The following is a 22,655-nucleotide window of genomic DNA, read 5'->3' on the forward strand; positions in this document are numbered from 1 at the left end:
TTTCCCTTCTTCTATTGGCTTTTTTTTTTTTTTTGGTTCTTCCTTTTCTAGTTCCTTGGTTCTTCCTTTTCTAGTTCCTTGAGATTATGTAGTTTCTTTTTTTATTTTTTCTGTTACTTGATATGGGCCTATATTACTATATACTTTCTTCTTAATGCTGCTGTGTCCCAAACATTCCAAAAGGTTGTGTCCTCATAATCATTTGTCTCAAGGTGACTTTCAATGTCTTCATTAACCCAGTAGGCTTTCAGTAGTGTGTTGTTCAGTCTCTACATAATCAGGGATCTTCTTGCTTTCTTTTGATAGTTGATTTCTAGTTTATGCCTTTATGGTATGATTTCCATCTTCATGTAGTTGTTGAGGTTTGCCCTGTGACCTAGTATGTGGCCAATTCTGGAGAATGATCCATGTGCATTTAAGAGAAATGTATATTGGGGCCTCCCTGGTGGCAAAAGGGGTTAAGCCGCAGCACTGTTAACTGCAGCATCTGTAGCATGAGTTTGATACCTGGCCAGGGAGCTACCCACATGGCGCAGCAGACCTCTCCTGACTCGCCCGCTGCTTCCCTCAGCAGTGTATTTCAGTCATTCTGCTTGTTCTCTTCCCCACTCTGTCTCTGGTGACTCCTCTTACCCCCCTTACCGGTGGCCTGTACCCCAATTCTTGTATGTATAAATAAATAAATCTTAAAAAAAAAGAAAAATGTATATTCAGATTTTGGGTTGCAGTGTCCTGTTATTGTCTGTTAAGCCCATGTGGCTTAGATCTTTGTTTTGGGTGATTGTGTCCTTCTTTGTGTCTCATTGATCTGTCCATTGGTGAGAGTGGGGTGTTGAAGTCTCCTACTACATATATATTTTTTCTGATGACTGCTTTCAGAAATGATAGTAGTTTTCTAATATATTTTGGTGTTCTCTCACTTGGTGAGTTTATATTGATGAGTGTTAGATCTTCCTGGTGTATTGTCCCCTTGATCATTATATAGTATCTGTCTATGTCTTTTGTCACCTAGGACTCTCAATTCTGCTCCATTGATCTATTTGCTTACTTTTATTCCAATACCTCACTGTTGCTTTGTAGTGTAGTTAACAATTGGGAAATATTTTGTCTACATTTTTCTTCTTTTTTCTCAAAATTGCTTTAGCATGTTACAGTTTTCATTGTACACATCTTTCACTTCCTTTGTTAAATTTATTTTTAGGTATTTAATTTTTTTTTATTTAATTGCAAAATGGGATTGTTTCTTAATTTTTCTTCTTGCTTATTTACATAAAGAAATACAGCAGATTTTTGTGCATTAATTTTGTAGCCTGCCACATTTCTGTACTCATTTATTGTTTTCAGTAATTTTTTTTGGAGAGTCAGTAGGATTTTCTCTATATTTTATCATGTCATCTGCAAAAATAATTTCACTTCTTTTCTAATCTTTCTTTTATTCCTTACTGTCAGCCAATTGTTCTGGCTAAAACCTCTAAAACTAAATTGGATAGAACTGGTAAAAGTGGATGTCACTGCCTTGTTCCTAATATTAGATGAAAATCTCTGTTTTTCATTGTTGAGTATGATATTTGCTGTGGGTTTGTAGTATATGGCCTCTACTATGTTGAGGTATGTTCCTTTCATACCCATTTTGTTAAGAGCTTTTATCATAAATGGGTGCTGTATCTTGTCAGATGCTTTCTCTACATCTATTGATCTGATCATATGATTTTTGTCCTCTCCTTTTTTGATATGGTATATTACATTAATTGATTTGCATATGTTATATCATCCTTGCATTCCTGGAATAAATCCCACTTGGTCATGGCATATGACCCTTTTAATATGTTGAATTCAGTTTCCTGGTATTTTGTTGTTTTCTTTCTCTAGATGTCCTTATCTAATTTTGGTATTAGGCTTCATAGAACGAGTTAAGAAGTATTCTCTTTTCTTTAATTTTTGGAAAAATTTTGAGTAAAATGGGCATAAGTTCTTGGACAATTTAATAGAATTCACTTGTAAAACCATCTGGTCCTGTATTTTTGTATTTTGAAAGACTTTTGATTACTATTTGAATTTCCAAAATTGGGATTGGCCTATTCCTATTTTCTATTTCTTCCTGGTTCAGTCTTCGTAAATTGTTTTGTTCTAAAAATTTATCAATTTCTTCAAGCTTATCAAGTGCATTACTTGTTGCTGCATCCATAAGTTTTGATAACTGTATCTTAATTTCCTTTTGGTCTAGATATTTTTTAATTTCTTCCATAATTTTTTCATTGACACAGTGATTATTGAGAACATCTTGTTTAGTCTATATGTGTCTGAAAATTTTCCAGTTTTCTTTTTGTGATTGATTTCTAGTTTTTGTAGTGTTATGATCAGAAAAAAATACTTCGTATGATTTCAGTCTTTATAAGATTATTAATTTGTGTTCCAGAATATGGTCTATCTTTGAGAATGCTCCATGTGCACTTGAGAAAAATATAAATTCTGTGCTTTGGGGTAGAATGTTCATTCTATAATTGTCTGTTAGGCTCATCTGATCTAGCTCTTCTTTTAAGGCTTTTTAAAAAATTATTATTTAGGTGGCGCCGCAGAGATGCCCACATAGCAAGGCAGACCTCTCCTGTCTCTCCCGCTGCTCCCCTCAGCCGTGTATTTCATCAGTCTGCCTGTTCTGTTCCCCGCTCTGTCTCTGGTGAATGCTCTCACCCTCCCGCACATCTGGCCTGTAACCAGTTCTTGTATAAATAAAATAAATTTTTAAAAAAATTATTTATTTTCTATCTTGTTGTTCTGGCCATAGTTGTAAGTGGGGTGTTATAATCTACTATTGTGTTGTTGTCAATGTCACTCTTTGTTTCTACTAGTAATTGCTTTATGCATTTTGATGTTCCATTATTTGGTGCATATATCTTCTTGTACTGAGCGCTTAGCTATTATATAGTATCCATATCTGCCACTTACTACCTATTTAACCTGGAAGTCTATTTTATCTGATATAATTGCCTTTTTCATTATCATTTGCCTGTAGGGTTATCTCCATCCTTTTACTATAAGGCTATATTTGTCTTTAGTGCTAAAATGAGTTTCTTATCGACAATAAAAAGTTGCATTTTTGGGCCTCCCTGGTGGTACAAGGGGTTAAGCCTCAGTACTATGAATCTATTGGAGCCACTGCAGCACGAGTTCTATCTCTGGCCAGGAAGCTGATCCACATGGCACAGCAGACCTCTCCTGTCTCACCTGCTGCTCCCCTCAGCAGTGTATTTCAGTAGATCCACCTGTTCTGCTCCCCACTCTGTCTTTGGTGAATCCTCTCACTACCATCCCCACACACCTCTGGCCTATACCCTAACCCTTGTATGCATAAATAAATAAATTAAAAAAAAATTGGATTTTGTTACCTGATGTATCTCTTTCATCAGGTGAATATAGTGAATAGTGGTGAATATGAATTTACATTTATAGTAATTATTGAAATATGAGTATTTATTGCCTTTTTGGGTTGCTTTTATAGTTTGTTCTTTTTTCTCTCATTCTCCTCTCTTGTGCTTTGGCATCTTTTTGTGTTATGTTTGAATTCCCTTTCCAACTTCTTAAGTGTTTACTCTATGGACTTTTGTTTTGATGTTATCCTGAGGTTTATGTATATGGTTCTGTACTTGTAGCCAATGGAATGGATTGATCTCAAACTCACCTGATATTCCACATTTTTGTTCTCCTCCACCTTCACATTGTATGGTTTCTTCATGCTTCTAGATAAAATTTCCCTACTATTTTATAAGAGTACTTTAGTGTTTCTTGCAAAGTCAGTTTAGCGCTAATAAATACTTTAATTTTTGTTTGTGTGTAAAGCTTTTAACCTTCCTGCATTTTTGAATGTTAGTCTAACTGAATAAAGTATTCTCAGTTGGAAATCCTTTTCTTTCAGGACTTTTAAAAAATTTTTCTTAAAAGATTTATTTATTTATGCATATAAAAGCTGGGGTACAGGCCAGAGGTGTGTGCAGGGGGAGGTAAGCTCTGTTACCAGACAGAGTGGGGAACAGAACAGGCAGATAGACTGAAGTGCACTGCTGAGGGGAGCAGTGGGTGAGTCAGGAGAGGTCTGCTGTGTCGTGTGGGTATCTTCCTGTCCGGCTGGGGATTGTAAGCGTGCAGCAGAAGCTGCGGACACCTTTATAGGTTGTGACTTAAACCCCTTCTACCACCAGGGAGGCCCTCTTTCAGGACTTTAACTACATTGGTGAGCCATTTCTTTCTGTCTGCAAGGTTTCCATGGAGATATCTGCAGATAATCGTAAAGGAGTTTCCTTACATCTGACTTGTCTCTGTATGCTTTTAGTATTATTTCCTTATCATTAAGTCTTAGGAATTGAGTTGTATTGATATGTCTCAGGGATGTCTGTTTGAATTTATTTTGTTTGCAATTCTTTGGGCCTCTTGAATCAGAATGTCTGTTTCCTTTTACAAGTTAGGGAGATGCTCAGCTATTATTTCTCTTTTTTTCTTTTAAATATTACAATTTTAAAGTTTTCCCTTTTTTGGGGAGGGAGATTTATTTCTGTAAATTAAGTTTCTATCCCTTTCTCTTATCTCCTTCTGGAACACCTATGAAGTTGATAGCTCCTCTTAATATTATTCCACAGGGCTCTTATACTATTTTCATTCCTTTTTCTTGTTGCTGGTCTGTTTTTGTGTTTTCTACTACTGTAAGTTCAAGCTCACTGATTCTAATAGCTTTCTTGTCTTCTGTTGAGCCCCTCTATTATATTGTTAAATTCAGTTATATAATTCTTTGAAGTTCATTATGTCCATTTGAAGCTTTCGTATATTCTCTCTATCCTTGTAATTCTCATTTTGTCTGTCAATGTTTATTTTGTTTCAATAAACATAGTTAGAATGGTTGCTTTAAGCTCTTCTTATGGTAAGTTCTTTAGTTTTGTTCTTTCATTTTTTTATTCTGTCATTTGTGGCATTTTTCTTTGTCTCTTCATTTTTAGTTTTTATGGGTTGAGCTAAACAGTTTTCTTCCTAAATTTGATGTGTTAGTCTTGTATTAAGATTATGGGCTCAGGATATAATGCTAGATTGTTTGCCCAGGATTCTGCAGTGTCTATTGCTTTGATAATTGATGCCTCTGCACCTGTTTGAATGACTGGAACTCTGGTGCTGGTAAAGTGTTGGAGCAGGGCCAACTTAGCAAGAGATTGCTATGAGGGAGTACCAAGAGTCTAAGCCTCATAAGGGGTAATAGGTACCTGAACTGAGATGGGGATCTGCAATGATCCCCAGTTAATCTATGAGAGCTCCCCCACTAGCCTCTCACTCCCACTGACCTCTCTGCTGTGGTCCAGTCTGGTTTGTGGGTTTTGCAACCCAGGGATGTGGTGGATAGGAGCAAGTGATCTGGGAAATAACTGCAGGTTCAGAGTGTGGGGACAGACCACACTTTCAGTTACAATCACAGGTGGATGAGGGGGATGTGTTCCTCAGGTATGTAGGTATGATCTGTAAAAGATTGTCTCCTCCCTTGCAGATCTTTTGGCTGTAGTAGAGCTGCTGCCGGATCTAACAGGATTTCAGTTACTAAGCCTTAACCCGAGGCATAAGCTCCTACTGCCAGGGTCTAGGTGCTTTTACTCTGATAGGAGGTAGCAAGCACCTTAGGTGAATGTTGTCCCACTAATGCCCCAGGTAGGGCTGGGCAGGTGAATTGTCTAGCATAGAACCAGTTGTAGAGGGGGGCCGCTTATGTGCAGGGCCACAGGTGGACTTCTCTCACTTGCAGGAAATTCATCTACCCAGACCTCTCCTATAGGCTCAAGCTCCAGCTGTCTATTCTAGGGTGGGAGTGGAGGTAGGGGTTGGGCTTGCACAGGCTCTAGCTGACACTCACCATCTTAGGTAAGTGCTTCACCAGCAGTCACAGGACTGTCCTATGATCTCAAGCACCCCTAGCAGGAGGGGTCACCCTCTGGCCCTGGTTGATTTCTAGTAGTACGTGCCTGTTAGTGTCTATCTGTTGGCCCTGCTTTTGGTTGCAGATCTCTAGTCCTCCAAATTCTATGGTTCTCTGGAGACAGGCTCCTCTATTTTCATGCCTGTTGTCTGTGCTGCCCTCTCAAGTTCTAAAGTCCCCAATGTGGGTGAGGCCTTTACCAACAAAACAAAAAGATCTTTGTCACAGCTCTCTCCCCCTCTTGGGTCACACTGCCTTAGCATCCCAAGTAAAATTAAATTGCAGTTTTTCCTACCCTCTCTGCCATTTAGATTTCCCATGCAAAAATGATGGACCCTCATCATCCAGGGACTGTTCTTTTTTTTTTTTTGTGGGGACCTCGCCGGAGACCAGGGAACACAGCCCAGAGCTCAACCGCTGCGCCACCAGGGGAGGCTCCAGGGACTGCTTTTTTTTTTTTTTTTTTTTAAAAAAAAAGATTTATTTATTTATACAAGCACTGGGTACAGTCAGAAGCGCTCGAGCCAGAGCCGAGAGCAGAGCGGGCAGAAGGACCGAAGTACACTGCTGAGGGGAGCAGCGGGCGGCATGAGAGGTCTGCGCGCCACGTGGGACCCTCCTCTGGTGGCCGGGGAGCAGCCCAGGATCGAACCAGCGCTGCAGAGGCTGCAGGGAGCTTCGCAACCCAGCGCTCAACCGCTGCGCCACTGGGGAGGCCCCCCCAGGGACTTTATCTGCATATTATTTCACTGAATATGTGGGGAGGAGGCAAGCCTGGCCTCCTTACTCTTCTACCATCTTGCCAGAACTCTCATAGAAAATATTGGACATGGGAGCCTGTGGCATAGAAGTTAAAGTCTCAGTGTTATGAAGCTATCACCAGTCCCTGCAGCATGAGTTTGATCCCTGGCCAGGGAGAGGACCCCCATGGCGCAGCAAACCTCTCCTACCTCACTTGCTGCTCCCCTGAGCAGTGTATTTCAGTAATTTGCCTATTCTGCTCCCCACTGTTTCTGGTGAATCCTCTCACCCTCCACACCTCTGGTCTAACCCGAGTTCTTTGTATGCATAAAAATAAATCTTAAAAAAAAAATGGACTTGGCATACTAAATGGCAACTTTTCTGCTAGCCTCCAGACGGGAATTCATTTTAGGTAGTAAATCATTGTAGCAAATGTCAACACAAAGACAGTTCTTTTGGCTGTTCCCTGTCTGGGGGATGGTGTATAGAAACAGAATTTTGTTGTCTGCAGTGAACGATCCCAAGGAATGATTTTTTCCTAATCTTTGTTCATTTACACAGTTAAGGAGGAAAAGCGGGTGGAGAGGGGTAGGCACTAAATAAACTAATGAATCTTACTGCTCAATCCAGCAGCAGTGACCCCCAGGGCCAGGGCTTATTCCTGGGCTGTAGGGATCCTCTTCCACCAGCATTTCCGGACAGCCCGCCCAGCGTGGTGTTTCCTCTCTTTGATGAGCCAGGAATGTGACCAGCCAGCATTGTCCCAGATGTTGATGACAGGAACTATTGTATTAAAATGGGATTTAAGATTACATTTCTATTTCCTTATGCTGATAAAATCATTTCAGTCAGGCACCCACTTTACGCAAGTTTGAAGAACAGAATTTGACAAATTCTGTAGCTCAGTGACTTTTCTATTTGTATTTGTTTCTCATATTTTACTTCTTATGAAACAAAAGAAAAATTTCTAAAAGTCTAATTCTCACTGAAATGGCAACTATGGTGGTCCACAGCAGCTTCTGGGAGGCTTCAGGGGTATCTGTCTACAGTCCTTACCTTGCTCCCTGGCCACAGGGAGCATCACCAAAGCAGGAATCTGTTGGGGGAAGAATCTGCTAATCTGTTTAAGTCATAAGACATAGCATTTAACTTTTTTGATTATTTTTAAAGAAACTCAGAATTCAAATTTTCAATCAACAGTAGTGATTTGGTTGGTATCTAGAAAATGCTTTTCAGCTCTTTTAAAAGAGACTTTACCTTGGGCCTCCCTGGTGGCGCAAGGGGTTAAGACGCAACCTCTGAAGCTATCCGCAGCTACTGCAGCACGAGTTCAATCCCTGGCCAGGGAGCTACCCACATGGCACAGCAGACCTCTCCTGACTTGCCCGCTGCTCCCCTCAGCAGTGTATGTCAGTAGCTCTGCCTGTTCTGCTCCCTACTCTTTGTCTCTGGTGAATCCTCTCACCCCCCCACCCCCGGCCTGTACCCCAGTTCTTGTAGGTATAAATAAATCTTAAAAAAAAAAAAGTGACTTTACCTTCAAATAAGTATTTAAAGGCACTCTGAATCTCAAATCTTTGAAAGCACATAGAAAATGAGGTCACTACTACTCATATTTCTTTCCCACTTTTGGCCTCTCCTCCCTTGGGCTGCGGCATAAGGAAGGTTGTGATACCCAAGCTTCACCAATAATGACTAGTCCTAAGAAGATATGGTAAACAGCACTAGTCAGTTATAACTGAAGTGTGAATTGGAAGGATATCCTAAATGCTGTATCTTATATTCATGTTACTGGTTGCTGCATAACAAATCACTCCACAGCCAACTGGCTTAAAATATTTGTCTCTTTGGTTAGGAATCCTGGCAAGGCTTACCTAAGTGTTTCTGCCTCAAGGTTCCACCAGGTTGCAAGTAAGGTGTGGCATCTGCTTCTAAATTCAGTGGTTGTCTCCACAAGTCAGTTTCTCTCAGGTTGTTGGACTGGAGGCCTGGCTGTGGGCGCCAAAGGGATACCCACATTCTGTTTGCTTCCCCAACCATCAGTTCCAAGAAAGAATGTATAGAGAAGCCACAGGTTCCTGTGACCCAATGTCAGAATGCCTTGATTTGATAGGATAGCCCCAAACCCAGGCAAGGGGATTACAAAAGTACATGAATACCAGGAAGCAGGAACCACTGCAGAAGTGCCTTAACCCTTAAAACTCATCCCATTTCTATCTAACCTCTAACCCTTAAAACTCATCCCATTTTTATCTAACCTCAACAGGATTTATAGTATTGTCCACTAATTTTCAATATTGACCCAGTATTTTGCTCTGTATTTAGAAAATCCAATGCCAACATTGTAAGGGCACAATTCATAAGAACAAAGCTCAAATTGCAGGCAGATAAAACTTGGAAGGATATAAAATCAAACTGGTCATCTACACATTAAAAAACCCTTTATAAGGAATGGTGCATCACCAAAGCACTGGCTTTGGTACTAATGCAAGCCTGATTAGTTAAAACTTCTAAGCTCTCAAAATTTCTGGCTTAATTGGGATATTCTGACATCACAAGAATTGGTGGTTAATATTTATGCAAAGATAAACACAGACACCTATCACACGTTTAGTTTCAACTTTTTAAAACCACACTTCAGTGATATTATAGTGCTTTCTCAATAGGCCTCATGGTTTACTCTTTTATATAATACAAAGGTTTACTTGGATATTATTGAAGACTATGAAGGGGCTCTTGAGTTACCAATGCCTTGCTAATTCCAAAGGCACCAAATTAGCGGGAAAAACACAAAGAACTATTCAAGCTTTCAAGTATTTTTGGAGCTACATGAATATTAGCTTGGATTCTATGATCAATAAATCACCAATTTTCTGTGACATAGTAGCCTGGGGCCAAACCACAGGCCCATCTGGAAGACTGCAGGCTCCAAAAATAAAATGGGAAGTATGAAGTCCATTTATAACCTGGGCCTGCTCAATAGCTACATGAAGTTAGAGGTGGGATTACAAGTCCACCTCAGTTTGCCAGCTGTTTTTGAGGCAGCTACAGTCTCTTAGAACAGCACTTACATTTTCCAAAACCTGGAGTTCTAGGTTCGTATGTGTAACACAAGGCTTAAAAAGGCAGTCTGGTCAACATACTGAGTTGGTAAATCCTGATTTCATTTGTAATGCCACTTCTTAGATAGGTTACAGTCTGGTGAACACTATACTATAAACACACTACAGATGTCTTAAGTCTAGCATGATTAAAACAGTTTATGTAGTTCATGGGTGGGGAAGGCAAATTAAAAACTGGTAAAGTAGGGCCTCCCTGGTGGCGCAGCGGTTGAGCGCTGGGTTGCGAAGCTGCCCGCAGCCTCTGCAGCTCCGGTTCGATCCCTGGCTGCTCCCCGGCCACCAGAGGAGGGTCCCGCATGGCGCGCAGACCTCTCCGGCCGCCCGCTGCTCCCCTCAGCAGTGTATTTCATCACTCTGCCTGTTTGCTCTCCACTCTGGCTCTGGTGAATTCTCTCACCCTCCCGCGCTTCTGACTGTACCCAGTGCTCGTATAAATAAATAAATAAATAAATAAATAAATAAATAAATCTTAAAAAAAAAAAAACAAACTGGTAAAGTAGTTGAAGGAAAATGTCAAAAATTCACTATCTTTTATAATAAATCCTTATCAAATCATTGCAGCGGAGCATGCCAAAAGCTGAGTACACTGGCGCTTTGGGGGAGGGTGAGTCAGGTGCACACATCAGGGCATGAAGCTGTACTCCCCACAGTTAACTGGCAATGAAACTGGCTATTAGGAAGAAAATGAGCATTATAACAGGTCCATTCAAACACTGTCAGTCATAACAACAGTTCAACTGTTCTTCACAGTAAACAATATTTATTAAAAACTTTAAAAAATGTGCTATTCTGGCCCAGTAATCATTCCCAAGGAGTGACTCAGTCGTGTTTGAAAACTTGTGTTTAATAATAGTGTTCATCACACCAGTACCTTTACTCAGAATTTACAAGTCTTTGGCATTTGCACACAGTGATTGTAGTCAGAGTGCATGTGTGAGCACCCCGCCCTGGGGAAATATCATTAGATGGAGTTTTCTGAAAATGCACCTTGTTAACCCTACCACCTTCACATTAAAGATAAAAGGAAAGCTAAAAAAAAAAGCCCAACAAAAACCCTCACAAGATGACATTTCAAGTTGTACAGCTTTACTGCATTGCATATTTCAGTTCAAAATGCATATTTCAGTTCAAAATGCACTCAGCCAACTCTGAAGTGTGGATGGGACCAACATGGGCACTTAACTGCATAGAATTCTCCTGGAAACATGTAGGTTATTAAATAATTTGTTTTATTGTACTGCATTTACAAAGAAAACAGACAATGCACCCAGTAGAAAGAATAAAAATGTATTTGGGGCTTTATTTTAACTGACAGCAAATAGAATTCCTTTAATGCGATCATGGCAATTTGACAGTATTATGATTGAGGTACATGGGGTACTTGGAAGATAAAATTCTGTAGCTGCCCCTTTCCACGGCTTCTAATTCATTTGGCTCCTTAAATGATAGGAGAAAAGCCCTTATTTGGTGGATATCTCCAAAATGAAGTTACAGGAGCACTCTTATTAAAATTGGTTTTCAGGTCAATTATTTGAATGGGTCCTTACATTTGTATGCCTGTGTGTGTATTTTGGTTGTTTCACCTTAATATCATAATTCCTGTAATTCACAATTGTGTTTTTACAGTAAAGAATTCAGTTCTAGTCTGCTATTGCTTTAGATGTATATATATTTGTGAAAACCCAAAGTGGACTAGAATTGCTGAAGGATTTTCCCTGCCGTTGGCTGATACAATCGATTCTTTATTCTTGATAGGTGCATAGATAGCTTCACTTAAAATTCTTTCTCCAGGAACATGTCTGACTTTAGGACTACCCAATCGAGAATCTGATGACTGGCTGGCCATAGTTACTGAGGGTACTATGTTTATGAGTTACATGGGTTGTATAATGGCACCACTTTTTTCTTTGCCATCATTGGTGGTAGAGAAAGAGGACAGAATCTAGATTCTAATCTCCCATATACAAAGTCAGCTACCCAACAGTTGCACTGGCAGCTTTAATAGTAGAAGTAGAGCCTCAGGTTGCATCTCCTTGGCCTTCATAAAATCAGAGTCCTATAGCTGCTTCGGAGAATGCTGTAATCCGCAAGGCCCGCTTGGTCCGTGCTGAAAAAGCAGCTGTAACCCAAATCCTGTCCCTTTTGCTTTTCAGTATTAACTGAGAATATGTAATGTCTAGAGCAAGTCTAGGAGAGGCCCATCTTATAATAAGATTCACAAAGCCTTTTCTCATTAAAAAAAAAAGTCTCAAGTACATCGCAATCATCTCAAAATTGGAGTTAAAAACTTACATCAGACAAGGAAATAGCAGCAGAGAATAGCTAATCTTAATAAAAACCAGCAACGAAATCCCCCCCAAATAAACAACAATGAAAAAAGTGCTGTCCCATCCCTCCCCTTGGTTCTTTTATCCTGGGGTTTCATTTAAGACTTGAAGCCTCTGGAAAAATGAGAAAGGCAAAGCCACAGAGGGAAACTGCTTCAAGGCCAAAATGTTGGACAAGGTTCAAAAAACAAGCTGTAAATAAAACTAGGGGAACTGCTTGGAAAAGAATCTATGGCATTTTCTATTCAGAAGAGAAATCTCTGAAACCCAGATCTGCTTTTTACAGTCTTCCTGAATTCTTCAGTTATGGGGCAACAAACTCAAGTGCCAGCCCAGGGATTAAAAAACAACATCAAAAATAGTCAATCATAACAACTGCTGTTAGAGTAACACAAGAAAAGGACTATTTGCAGAACATTTGTGGTTCTCAAGAAATTAATATTAGCCAATGGTTCTATTTGTTAAAAAAAAATCTTAAAGAGTTATTAAAGGATGAAAGGAATATGACAGTGCTTGAACAGTGATAAAATGGTACCCAAATTCGGTGTTTATACAGCTTATTTTTAGAGACAGTAGCTTTAAAAGTCGCAGGGAAAAATGTGAACAGAGAGAACAACAGAAACAATCCAGGAAGATAATGCAGCCTGGATACAGCAAGTTTAATGTCTCTGCTGTACACAAAAGTAACACCCTTTCCCCCTTCTCATCCTTATGCTGGCACGAGGCTATGCACTAGAAAATTTGACTCTTAGAGTCAGTGAATAAAAGCAAGAGCTCATGTATCTTCATAGCTCTTTTTAAAAAGGATGCTTATAATTTAAAGGGTGTAACTAATGGAAAGACAAGGGTACAGGGTGAGTAAATTTCACATTTTTTAGACCATTAGTCTTTGGCAGAGCCCAATCAAGGCCAAATTCACCTAGGATGCCCAATGGCTGTGGGGGATCTCCACAGGGTCAAGTAAGCAAACCCAAATGAACATGTTGGATTAAAAAAAAAAAAAAAAATCTAGAAATCCTTGAGAAGAGATTCACCCTGAAAAGGGAAGTGGGATATGCTTGGAGAGGAGGGGCAGAGGGTCAGTGTGTGATCTCTGCTGCGTTCTGGGCGGGGGCTTAGGAGTTGAGCCAAGGGTGCCGGAGACAATCCGCAGCAGTGGCTCTCTTCTCTGGGATCAGCTCCAACATGGGCAGTAAGAAATCCGTGAAGCCAGCTGCCTCTTCCTGAGACCACTCATACTTCTCCACTAGAACCTCAAAAAGGCCCCAGGGTTTCAGTTTTGTGATGTGTTTCAGGTCACCTATGGTAAAGACAGTATAAGAGAAACTGACCAACTTTGATAAGTGACAAGATCATTTTGTGGAAATTGGTGAACTAATCCAGTTAGTCTATAAAGAATCAATTTTTGCCATCAGAATCTAATCCTCCTTTCATAGAGCACCTTTCTTTTCTAATGTATTCCCTGGAAAGAACTGTCTCCACTTTTCACAAGGCCCTAAAATTTAATTTAGAGATCATCTCTTTTCTCCATCGTTTCAGGATTTTTCTTCCATCAAACTGGGTAGGTCTAATAGAGCAAGGTATTCACTAAAATGACTATTAAATGCCTATATACTCAATACAGTCTCGTGTGGTATTCAAAGGTGGTTTGTCAGCACATACCAAGAAATTTTTTTGTACTCTTTTAGCTCCATAGATGAGCAAGTGTTGCTTCAAAAAGAGGCCATAACTTAAAAATAGAGCTAAAACTATGTCAAACATGTATAAAACACAATTAAAAAATAAACCCCGTATAGCTTTCACATACAGCTGTATCACACTCTACCAATTTGAATGTCAATGTCATTTTTTTCTTCTTTGAAGTGACAGTTTTCTTTTAAAGACTGTTAATTATCCGTGATGTGTTAAGGTAAATGCCACTTTAACTTTTTTTCTTATGTGATACTTTAACTGAAGACTTTTCTGGAGGCACAGAGTGCCTATTTAATTACCTACTTGGTACATGCAAGCCTTAATCTGACTTCACACACAAGGAGGAACACTTACAGAGCATTTCACCATTTTCCTACCCAAAAAAGGGATTTCAAGAAATGTTTCTGAGGATGCTTGCTGTTAAATGTTGAGAAAAGTATTTTTGTTAGGAAAAAGAGAATCATGGCACACAAAGATAAAAAAGGCCTGACATTTTTCTAATCTCTTCTCTTTCAGCTTTGACGTTTTAGTTGTAATGCATAAGAAATACATATTTAAATATGTATTATCAGGTCAAAAATTTAAGATGATCACTTTATCTTTATTTTCTTCACTAATAAATGGTAACATAAACTTAAGAAACTGCGAAGTACAAACTTAATTCCTATCATTGGGCAACAGGATGACTGAGACCCAGTCCTTCCCTTAAGCTTAAACTAAACTACTTATCCTCTGGTAGAGGTAGTTCTTAGACCAAATGTCAGCAAAAATTTGTCCATTTCTCACAAGAGCTGCAGAAAAAGTAATCAGACATGTGATAGGCACTATACATATAGTAAAATTCATTTAAGATGAAGCAAACACTATCATTATCCCCAGTTAGAAATCATCAAAATAATGTTGTGACGGGCCTCCCTGGTGAGGCAGGGGTTAAAGTCTCAGCACTATGAAGCTGTTGCCAGCCATTTGGGCATGAGTTGATCTCCAGCCAGGGAGGTAGCCCACATGGCGCAGCAGACCTCTCCTGTCTCGCCCGCTGCTCCCCTCAGCAGTGTATTTCAGTCAATCTGCCTGTTCTGCTCCCCATTCTGTCTCTGATGAATCCTCTCACCCCCCAACCCCTCTGGCGTATACTCCAGTTCTTATATGCATAAATAAATAAAAGCAAATCTTTAAAAAAAAAAAAAACCAAGGTTGTGTCAAAACTAGTGGAGCAGCTAGGATTAAGCCACAGCCTGTGCTACACCACACTATTTCACTTCTCTGCTAAGCACTCAAGGTAGGACTTACATCCTTCAGTAGGTATTGGGAACATACACCCAGCTATACTTACCTATTCATTTTAAAACACTTTTGCCCCCTTAGTGGGAACATTTGTTTTACCTTTTTTGGTGAAAAACTCCTTGGAATATTTTCCTGCCACAATGAGCTTGCGAGGCACCTTCCCCAGAAGTTCTATGATCAATGCAATGTGATCTGTATGTTTCAAACATTTCAAGAGGGGGGAAAAAGACATACATAACAGGAGTAACAAATGCAGTTCTAGACATTGGCAGAAAGAGCAGCATGCACACCTCTTTGTAAAGCATTTCAGGCTTGCTTTCTGTCCTAAATGGGAAAAAGAGGACTCTATCCATCTAATGGAGAATCCAGAAAACCATAAAAAATCAGAAGCCCATTACTAAAGGATTTGAGTGATAACTAAACACAATCTGGTGTGAATGCTCTGCTTCCTGAAGTTGCATCCCTGGAGCCTAAACGAAAACTCATGTTAACAATACTACCTCTGCGATTGAAGAAGTCCTGTGAATATTTCCCACTGAGGGCAAAGCGTCTTGGAATTCTGCCTATCAGCTCTATAATGTGCGCAATGTGGTCTAAAATAGAAGGGTAAGAAGAACAGGATCAAGGACGAGTTGTAAAAGAGGTTTTTCTATGAAGAGCTTTTTCAAGGATTAGCTGTTTAAAAGTAACTACAAACAGAACCAAGGCTACTCAAGGGGAGGCTGGGAAAGCCAAGAATTATTTCAGGTGGTTGGTTACCTGATAGTAGCTGGCAAGTCCCATTCTAGAGTTTGACGACTTATCTACATCTTTAGTTCTATTTTGTCTACATATCATTATATATATAGGGTCAGGTGGACATTTTAGGTAAGACAAAAAGCTGTACCAATATGCTTTAGACATTCCAGAAATATTATTTATTTATAATACTGCTCGGGTTGAGAGGTAGCATTATCACCTTATTTAAGCATACTCATGACAAAGCACTCACATACGATTGAGTTTTCACAATCCTGTAAAACAGGCCAAAGATTAACATCCCATTCTAAAAATGAGAAAACAAGAACTTCAGAGAGAATAGCCTATTACTTGAAGCACAGGGCAAATACAAGCTGGTCCACAATCATTTTCATAAATCTACCTATGTCTAGTCCAGAGATTTTTAAATTTTTTAAAAATAAATTACACGCTTGAAGTACAAATTAACACAAACTTTGACTATCTGTAGGTCACTAAATGTCCATGTCATGCCTTCTAACTGTCACAGCATGCACGCTTAAAGTATCTCTACTGTTTCACCATGCTGGTGACAGAAACTATAAGAATATGAAGAGATTTTAAAAAGTGAGGGCTCCTAGTTACAAAAGAGCTTTCTAAATGACTACTCTTAAAGAGTCATCAAGGTCCAAAGGAATCACTCAGCACACACTAGTAGCCAGGGGATAAGGGCTTGCTTTTTCTTGCTCTTATGGGTCAAATTATGGTAATTTGAGGTTTCATTCATCTAAGAACTATTCGTATTGACTAATGCAGGAGGGAGGGAATATATTAGGATTTCAATATCAAGGATAAATGGTTTTCTTTTTTGGATATTTCATGTACATTTCAATCTTGAGATTTATGAGCACAAGATCCTATACAATATAATTCTAGCCACTGTATGTATTCTGCACCACACATTATTTATAGAGCGTCGAGGGAAGAGAGGAGAACAAAATCTTATCTATATATCTTCATCTCCCCAAAAGATATAATAGGACATTTCAAAAACACTGTAATTCTATAGCTCTATATTTGTAAGTAAGAGAAAGAAGCAAGCAGAACAGGAAAATCAAGTGTACTTATACAGTAAATACAGAATATTCTTCTTACAAGGGACCTTTGAATAAGAAAACATGTCCAAGCTGTATCCACTAAAATAGATATTTGGCTATGGGAATTAGCTATCATAGCTTTTTCCAAAGAGTACTTATTTAGGAATCTAAGTAGGCCCTACTAACATTGCCTATTAATATCCCAGGGAACCACAGTTTGAGAAATTCAGAGCATTCTTGGTTCCATAGACCACAAAACCTGATTCACGAAGAATTAAAGATAGCACAGAAAGGACATATATTTTCCACATTGGGAGGGTATGATGCGCTTAAATAATTTCCATTAATCCTGAAAATAAAAGTTGCCCGATTTCTGTAATAAAGAGGGTATAACATTTCTTTGGTAGCTTTTCATTCACAGTATTTTTGTGGGCTTTTCCTATTGGCTGCCTTTACAAAATGTTAATCAATATTTTGTCTTAAATGTAATTCTAAATGTTAGTATAACTTTAAAAATATGGCTGTAATTTTCAAAAAGGGGAAAAAAGAATGCTTAAATGTTGTGGAATTTATATAGGCAAATAGGATCCAGTCTCTGCATTCAATACTTGTGTTTTAAAATTACTGACTTACAAATAAAGTTGGAGGCATAATTGTGCAACAAGTTGATGACCAGGTAGCTATAAACTAGTTAAAGAATAAACCACTAATTTACAGAAAGAAATAACTAGATGTTTTAGAAGAAATTAGCAGGCAATTACAAGTTTTAGTTTTAATCAACTATGGCCTTTTCTCTAATCCTCATGTAAAGTTCATTACTATCTATTATAGCATATCTAATATAAAACATCTTTTCTATTTCTATCTTCTCTGGGAATTACATACACTTAGCACACTAAAAATACTAAAGGTCCTTAGTACTAACAAGTGATGTAAGCCACATGCAGAACCAAAATGCTACATACAGACACCCTTGGTTTATGTGACTCACCTTCATCGCGAGTATACTCTTCTCCCGAATGAGGTTCAAACAAATAGTCTCCTGTGGCTAGTTCAAAGGCCTAAGAAAAAAAAGTATGATAGCACATGAAAGCATCCAAAAGGAAAAAGACTTTGGGAAAGTTGCTGTTTTTCTGGCTCAATATTAAATAATATTTTCCTTCTTGGAAAAACCTGCAGATGATGATGTTTTAGAAGCCTACGATTATTCCTAAAGTGTTCCTTCCACACCTGTATCTTAATAAATGGAGCAGGAAAATAACAAAATCTGTTAATATCAACATGTGGATTATTCCATGCCACTCACCCCTTATCCTACCCCTGGTGCAGCAATTCAGTGTTCTTGAGGCTCTCTTTTTGCTGAGAAGGCACATGTGGATAGTAAGATGATTCCATTGATTAACTTACTAAATTATTCATGAGGTCTTATTTTCTTACATTATAATTTCACATGGTTAGAAACTGCGATTCTACACTCAAAAACAAACAAACCTACATAGATATTCCCCACCTGAAACTCTTTGGTGTTTGGAAAAAGGTATATTTTTAACTTTTATCTGGGGAAAGCACTTCCTAAATTGTCGCAGATAGGGAGTTCCCAATTCCTAGGCTGACAGAAAATCAGAAAAAGATTATGTGTAAATGTGTCAGAAATCATATTCTATGTACCTCACAGGTTAGCATTCACAACCAGGAAAAGGCATGTCTCTTTCAACAAGAAAACTTGTAAACAGCATTCAAGAAGATCTAAAAAAGTAATTTCCTCTGGAATAATTACCAAGCAGTATGGAATGATAGCATAGGGCACTGAAGCTATTTTAATTTTTCATTGATTAAAAATCGGGTTAAAAAACAGGAGGTTTGAGGGCCTCCCCGGTGGCGCAGCGGTTGAGCGCTGGGTTGCGAAGCTGCCCGCGGCCTCTGCGGTGCCGGTTCGATCCCCGGCTGCTCCCCGGCCACCTGAGGAGGGTCCCACATGGCGCGCAGGCCTCTCCTGCCGCCCGCTGCTCCCCTCAGCAGTGTACTTCGGTCCTTCTGTCTGCTCTGCTCCCTGCTCTGGCTCTGGTGAATTCTCTCACCCTCCCGCGCTTCTGACTGTACCCAGTGCATGTGTAAACAGAACAAACAAACAAGACGAATAAATAAAGAAATAAACATGCCTCTATAAAAAAAAAAAAATATATATATATATAAAAAACAGGAGGTTTGAAAAGGACTTTACTGACTCCGAGAACAGTTATAAGTTAATAGCTAGTCATAGGCCGGTATAATTGAGCCAATGGTACTAAGTAGTTCAGGTAATCTCAAGAAGTGTGGAGTGGATTTAGTGGGGGCATATTCTTAATTTAAACCCAGATTTAGGGCCTCCCTGGTGGCACAAGGGGTTAAGACACAACCTATGAAGCTATCAGCAGCCACTGCAGCACAAGTTCGATCCCTGGCCAGGAAGCTACCCACATGGCGCAGCAGACCTCTCCTGTCGTACCTGCTGCTCCCCTTAGCAGTGTATTTCAGTCAGTCTGCCTGTTCTGTTCCCCCACTCTGTCTCGGGTGAATCCTCTCACCACCCCCAAACCTCTGGCCTGTACCCCAGTTCTTTTTTGCATAAACAAACAGATCTTTAAAAAAACAAACAAACAAACAAAAAAAACAAAAAACCCAGATTTAGATCTCAGTAGCTTGTCTGTGCCAGTTCCTGCAGTTTCATGACAGGACAATGTTTCTCACAACTATACCACTGCACAAATCAAGGCCATAAAACCTGATGTTCCAGGATTGTTTCTAAAATATTAGGGAAGTCAGGCTTTTTGCTAGGAACAGTTTGTTTCACATTCCAGCAGTTCATTATGAAATTGAACCACACCAAGAGAGCAGAAACCTGTTCAACCCTGACTTATTCTGAGGTTTATTTTATAGTCCCAAGATGAAACAGAAATAAACACCAATTCTTATTCATGAAAATTATGTTAATCAAAGTCTTTTCAAAGTCTTAAATGGGAATTAAGATACAGAAAATTGAAATTTAAAAATATAATGTTTTAGAATTTTCTTAAATTTTCCACTTAGGTACTTACATCTAATTATCTTGTTTTTGGACCATGAGAGAGTTGGTTAAAATGTCACAAATAAGACAACAGCAAAAAACCCAAACCACTCTTCTGGCCATTTTGGAGATTGTAGAGGCCGACTTGGCAACAAATTCTATAATGACAAATATGCCCAGAAGGCAGTGGTCCAAAAGCCACTTTTGCTGGCTCTAGCAGGGTCTTAAAACTAAGGAAGCAAACAGCTCTTAAAATTAAAGGTGCTTTTATTCAAGATGAAACTGGACTCTCTTTGGGCAAGAAATGTGCTCACACATACAAAGCAAAGAACAACACAATGACTCTTGGTGGCAAAAAATAAAACCCAAGTCATCTGAGAAAAGGAAACCTGTGTCTATGGACACACTGGTGTGGTTTGTGCCAAATTCTGCTAAGGCCATTGGACTCAGAATCCATGTGATATATGGCCCTCAAGGATTTAAACTTACCGAAATGTAAATATGTAAAATCTCAGACTGGTAAAAAGTCAAACCAAACCCAAATAAGAGATCACAACAGAAGAACTGAAAATTAGGGCCTCCCCTGGTGGCACAGGTGGTTGAGCGCCGCGCTGTGAAGCTGTCCGCAGCTTCTGCAGTGGTGGTTCAATCCCGGCCGGCTGGCAAGGGTCCCACATGGCGCGGCAGACCTCTCCTATCTTGCCCGCTGCTCCCCTCAGCAGTGTATTTTGTCAGCCTGCCTGTTCTGTTCCCCGCTGTCTCTGGTGAATGCTCTTACCCTCCCGCACATCTGGCTGAACACCTTTCATTTAGAGATGAGAAAACAGTGACCAAAACAGAAAGCAGGGCCTCCCCCGGTGGCGCAGTGGTTGAGCGCTGGGTTGCGAAGTTGCCTGCAGCCTCTGCAGCGCCGGTTCAATCCCCGGCCACTGGGTGAGGGTCCCACATGGCGCGCAGACCTCTCCTGCCGCCCGCTGCTCCTCTCAGCAGTGTACTTCGGTCCTTCTGCCTGTTCTGTTCCCCGCTCTGGCTCTGGTGAATTCTCTAGCCCTCCCGTGCTTCTGACTGTACCCAGTGCTTGTATGAATAAATAAATAAATCTTTAAAAAAAAAAAAAAAAAAAAAAACAGAAAGCAAAGCCCATCCTGGAATGCAGGCTTTTTCACCTGACCGGAATTTAAAAGGAACCAAATGGAAATTCAGATGTTTGTAACTGGCTTTTGAATTCAGGCCTCTCTAGACATGGAATTTACAGCACCAGTGATTAAATCACCAAATTCCTTTTTCTGCTTGTTAATTTGCAGGTCTACTAAAATTAGCAAACAGGGAAAGATATGTAACTATCACATAACAAGTAAAGGTGAAGGGGGGAAAAAATTACCATGCATGCGGTGCTCCAAATGTCAGCAGGAGTATTATAGCCAGATCCTATCAGAACTTCCAGGGAGCGATACTGCCTTGTTTGAATATCTTCAGTAAAATGTTTGTGCTGAGTAAAATGGAGAAGGGTAACAGTATTTTAAAAATCATTTATTCTAAAAATAATAAATCATGATTGCTTAATAATGGTTGTAATAATAAATTCTCTGAAGTTTTTATTTAGTTAATTTTTAAATATCATTTTGATCTTATTATAGTTTCAAATGGCACTCTGCTGTACACAAACTGGTTTTTGCAAATCTGAGTGTAAACAGATCCACAGATGAGGGCATAACGGTTACTTTTTAAGAAACGGAAAACTACTAACCCCAACAAAAATTAAATAAAATAGTTCATTTATCTAAAATGAATAAACTGTACTTCAAACAGTACCAATTTAGGTTTCAAACTTCTTCCTTGCCGTGTGCTCATTATGAGGAAATAAATGATGTAAATTTTAAGTTTCAAGAACTTTACAAGCAATTAAAGAAACACAGGACCCAATTCCATATTCATGGATTTTATTTGGTTCCTGTTTCAAACAAAATTAAAAGAATGTTTATATGGCAACTGACAAAACTGACTGAATATTTAACATTAGTGAACTGTCAACTTTTTAAGGTATAACAGTGGTATAATGATTACATATAAAGAGCCACCTTTCAGAAAGCCATACTTAAGATTCCTGTGAAGACATCAAAATAATATGGAGTGAGTGTGAGGGTGGGGATACAGGTAAAAACAGACTGGCAATGACTTGGTAATTGCTGGGTGGCATTGGTATAACAATGGCCCAGGAGTTCATTATTCCATTCTCTCACTTTTATACACGTATATTTTTATATATGTTTGGAAATTTTTATCATAAAAAAATAGAAAAAAGGGAAAGCTTAGAGCCATACACAAGAAAAAAATCAGATATTAAAATGTACAAGAAAGTATGGGAGACAATTCCCTACTCTTACTGAAATCTGCAAACAATGAACAGCATTATGAAGAGAGGAAACCAGGCAGAGAAAGCTTCAGGTAGAAAATCTGTATTGATCAGGACTCCAAAGAGTACCAAAATTCGTTTTAACCAAAAGAGCAAAAAGTATGCTAGGTAGAAGAAACGCCACAAATAAAGGCATGGAAAGACATTTACTAAGGCTAAATATAGTCATTCTTAGGATAAAGGCTTTAGGTTTATCTTGCTGAGCACTACTTTATGTGAGTTCAGGAGAGCATTAAAGACTGACATGATATCTAAGGACATCATTCCAGTAATCT

At 39.2% G+C, this 22,655-nt stretch overlaps 1 protein-coding gene across 5 annotated transcripts in view; it reads right to left on the reverse strand.

The window, feature by feature from the left end:
- Positions 1-11,015: 11,015 nt before the first annotated feature.
- The window catches only part of SRPK1 (SRSF protein kinase 1), a 53,611-nt gene continuing 41,971 nt past the window's right edge, over positions 11,016-22,655 (reverse strand). For 2 of the 5 annotated variants that reach the window (XM_037519589.2, XM_037519586.2), the window contains 5 exons: positions 21,349-21,456; positions 17,916-17,985; positions 15,611-15,703; positions 15,210-15,302; positions 11,016-13,434 (listed from right to left, as the gene is read on the reverse strand). In XM_037519589.2, coding sequence (XP_037375486.1) covers positions 13,250-13,434; positions 15,210-15,302; positions 15,611-15,703; positions 17,916-17,985; positions 21,349-21,456 — 549 coding nt within the window. In that variant the 3' untranslated portion in view covers positions 11,016-13,249. The other 3 variants (XM_037519587.1, XM_037519588.2, XM_054698747.1) reach the window with 3 other exon arrangements.

Source organism: Talpa occidentalis, unplaced genomic scaffold (genome assembly GCF_014898055.3).
Source record: "Talpa occidentalis isolate TD23 unplaced genomic scaffold, MPIMG_talOcc4v2.1 talOcc4.2, whole genome shotgun sequence".
In the NCBI taxonomy this organism is placed as follows: domain Eukaryota; kingdom Metazoa; phylum Chordata; class Mammalia; order Eulipotyphla; family Talpidae; genus Talpa; species Talpa occidentalis.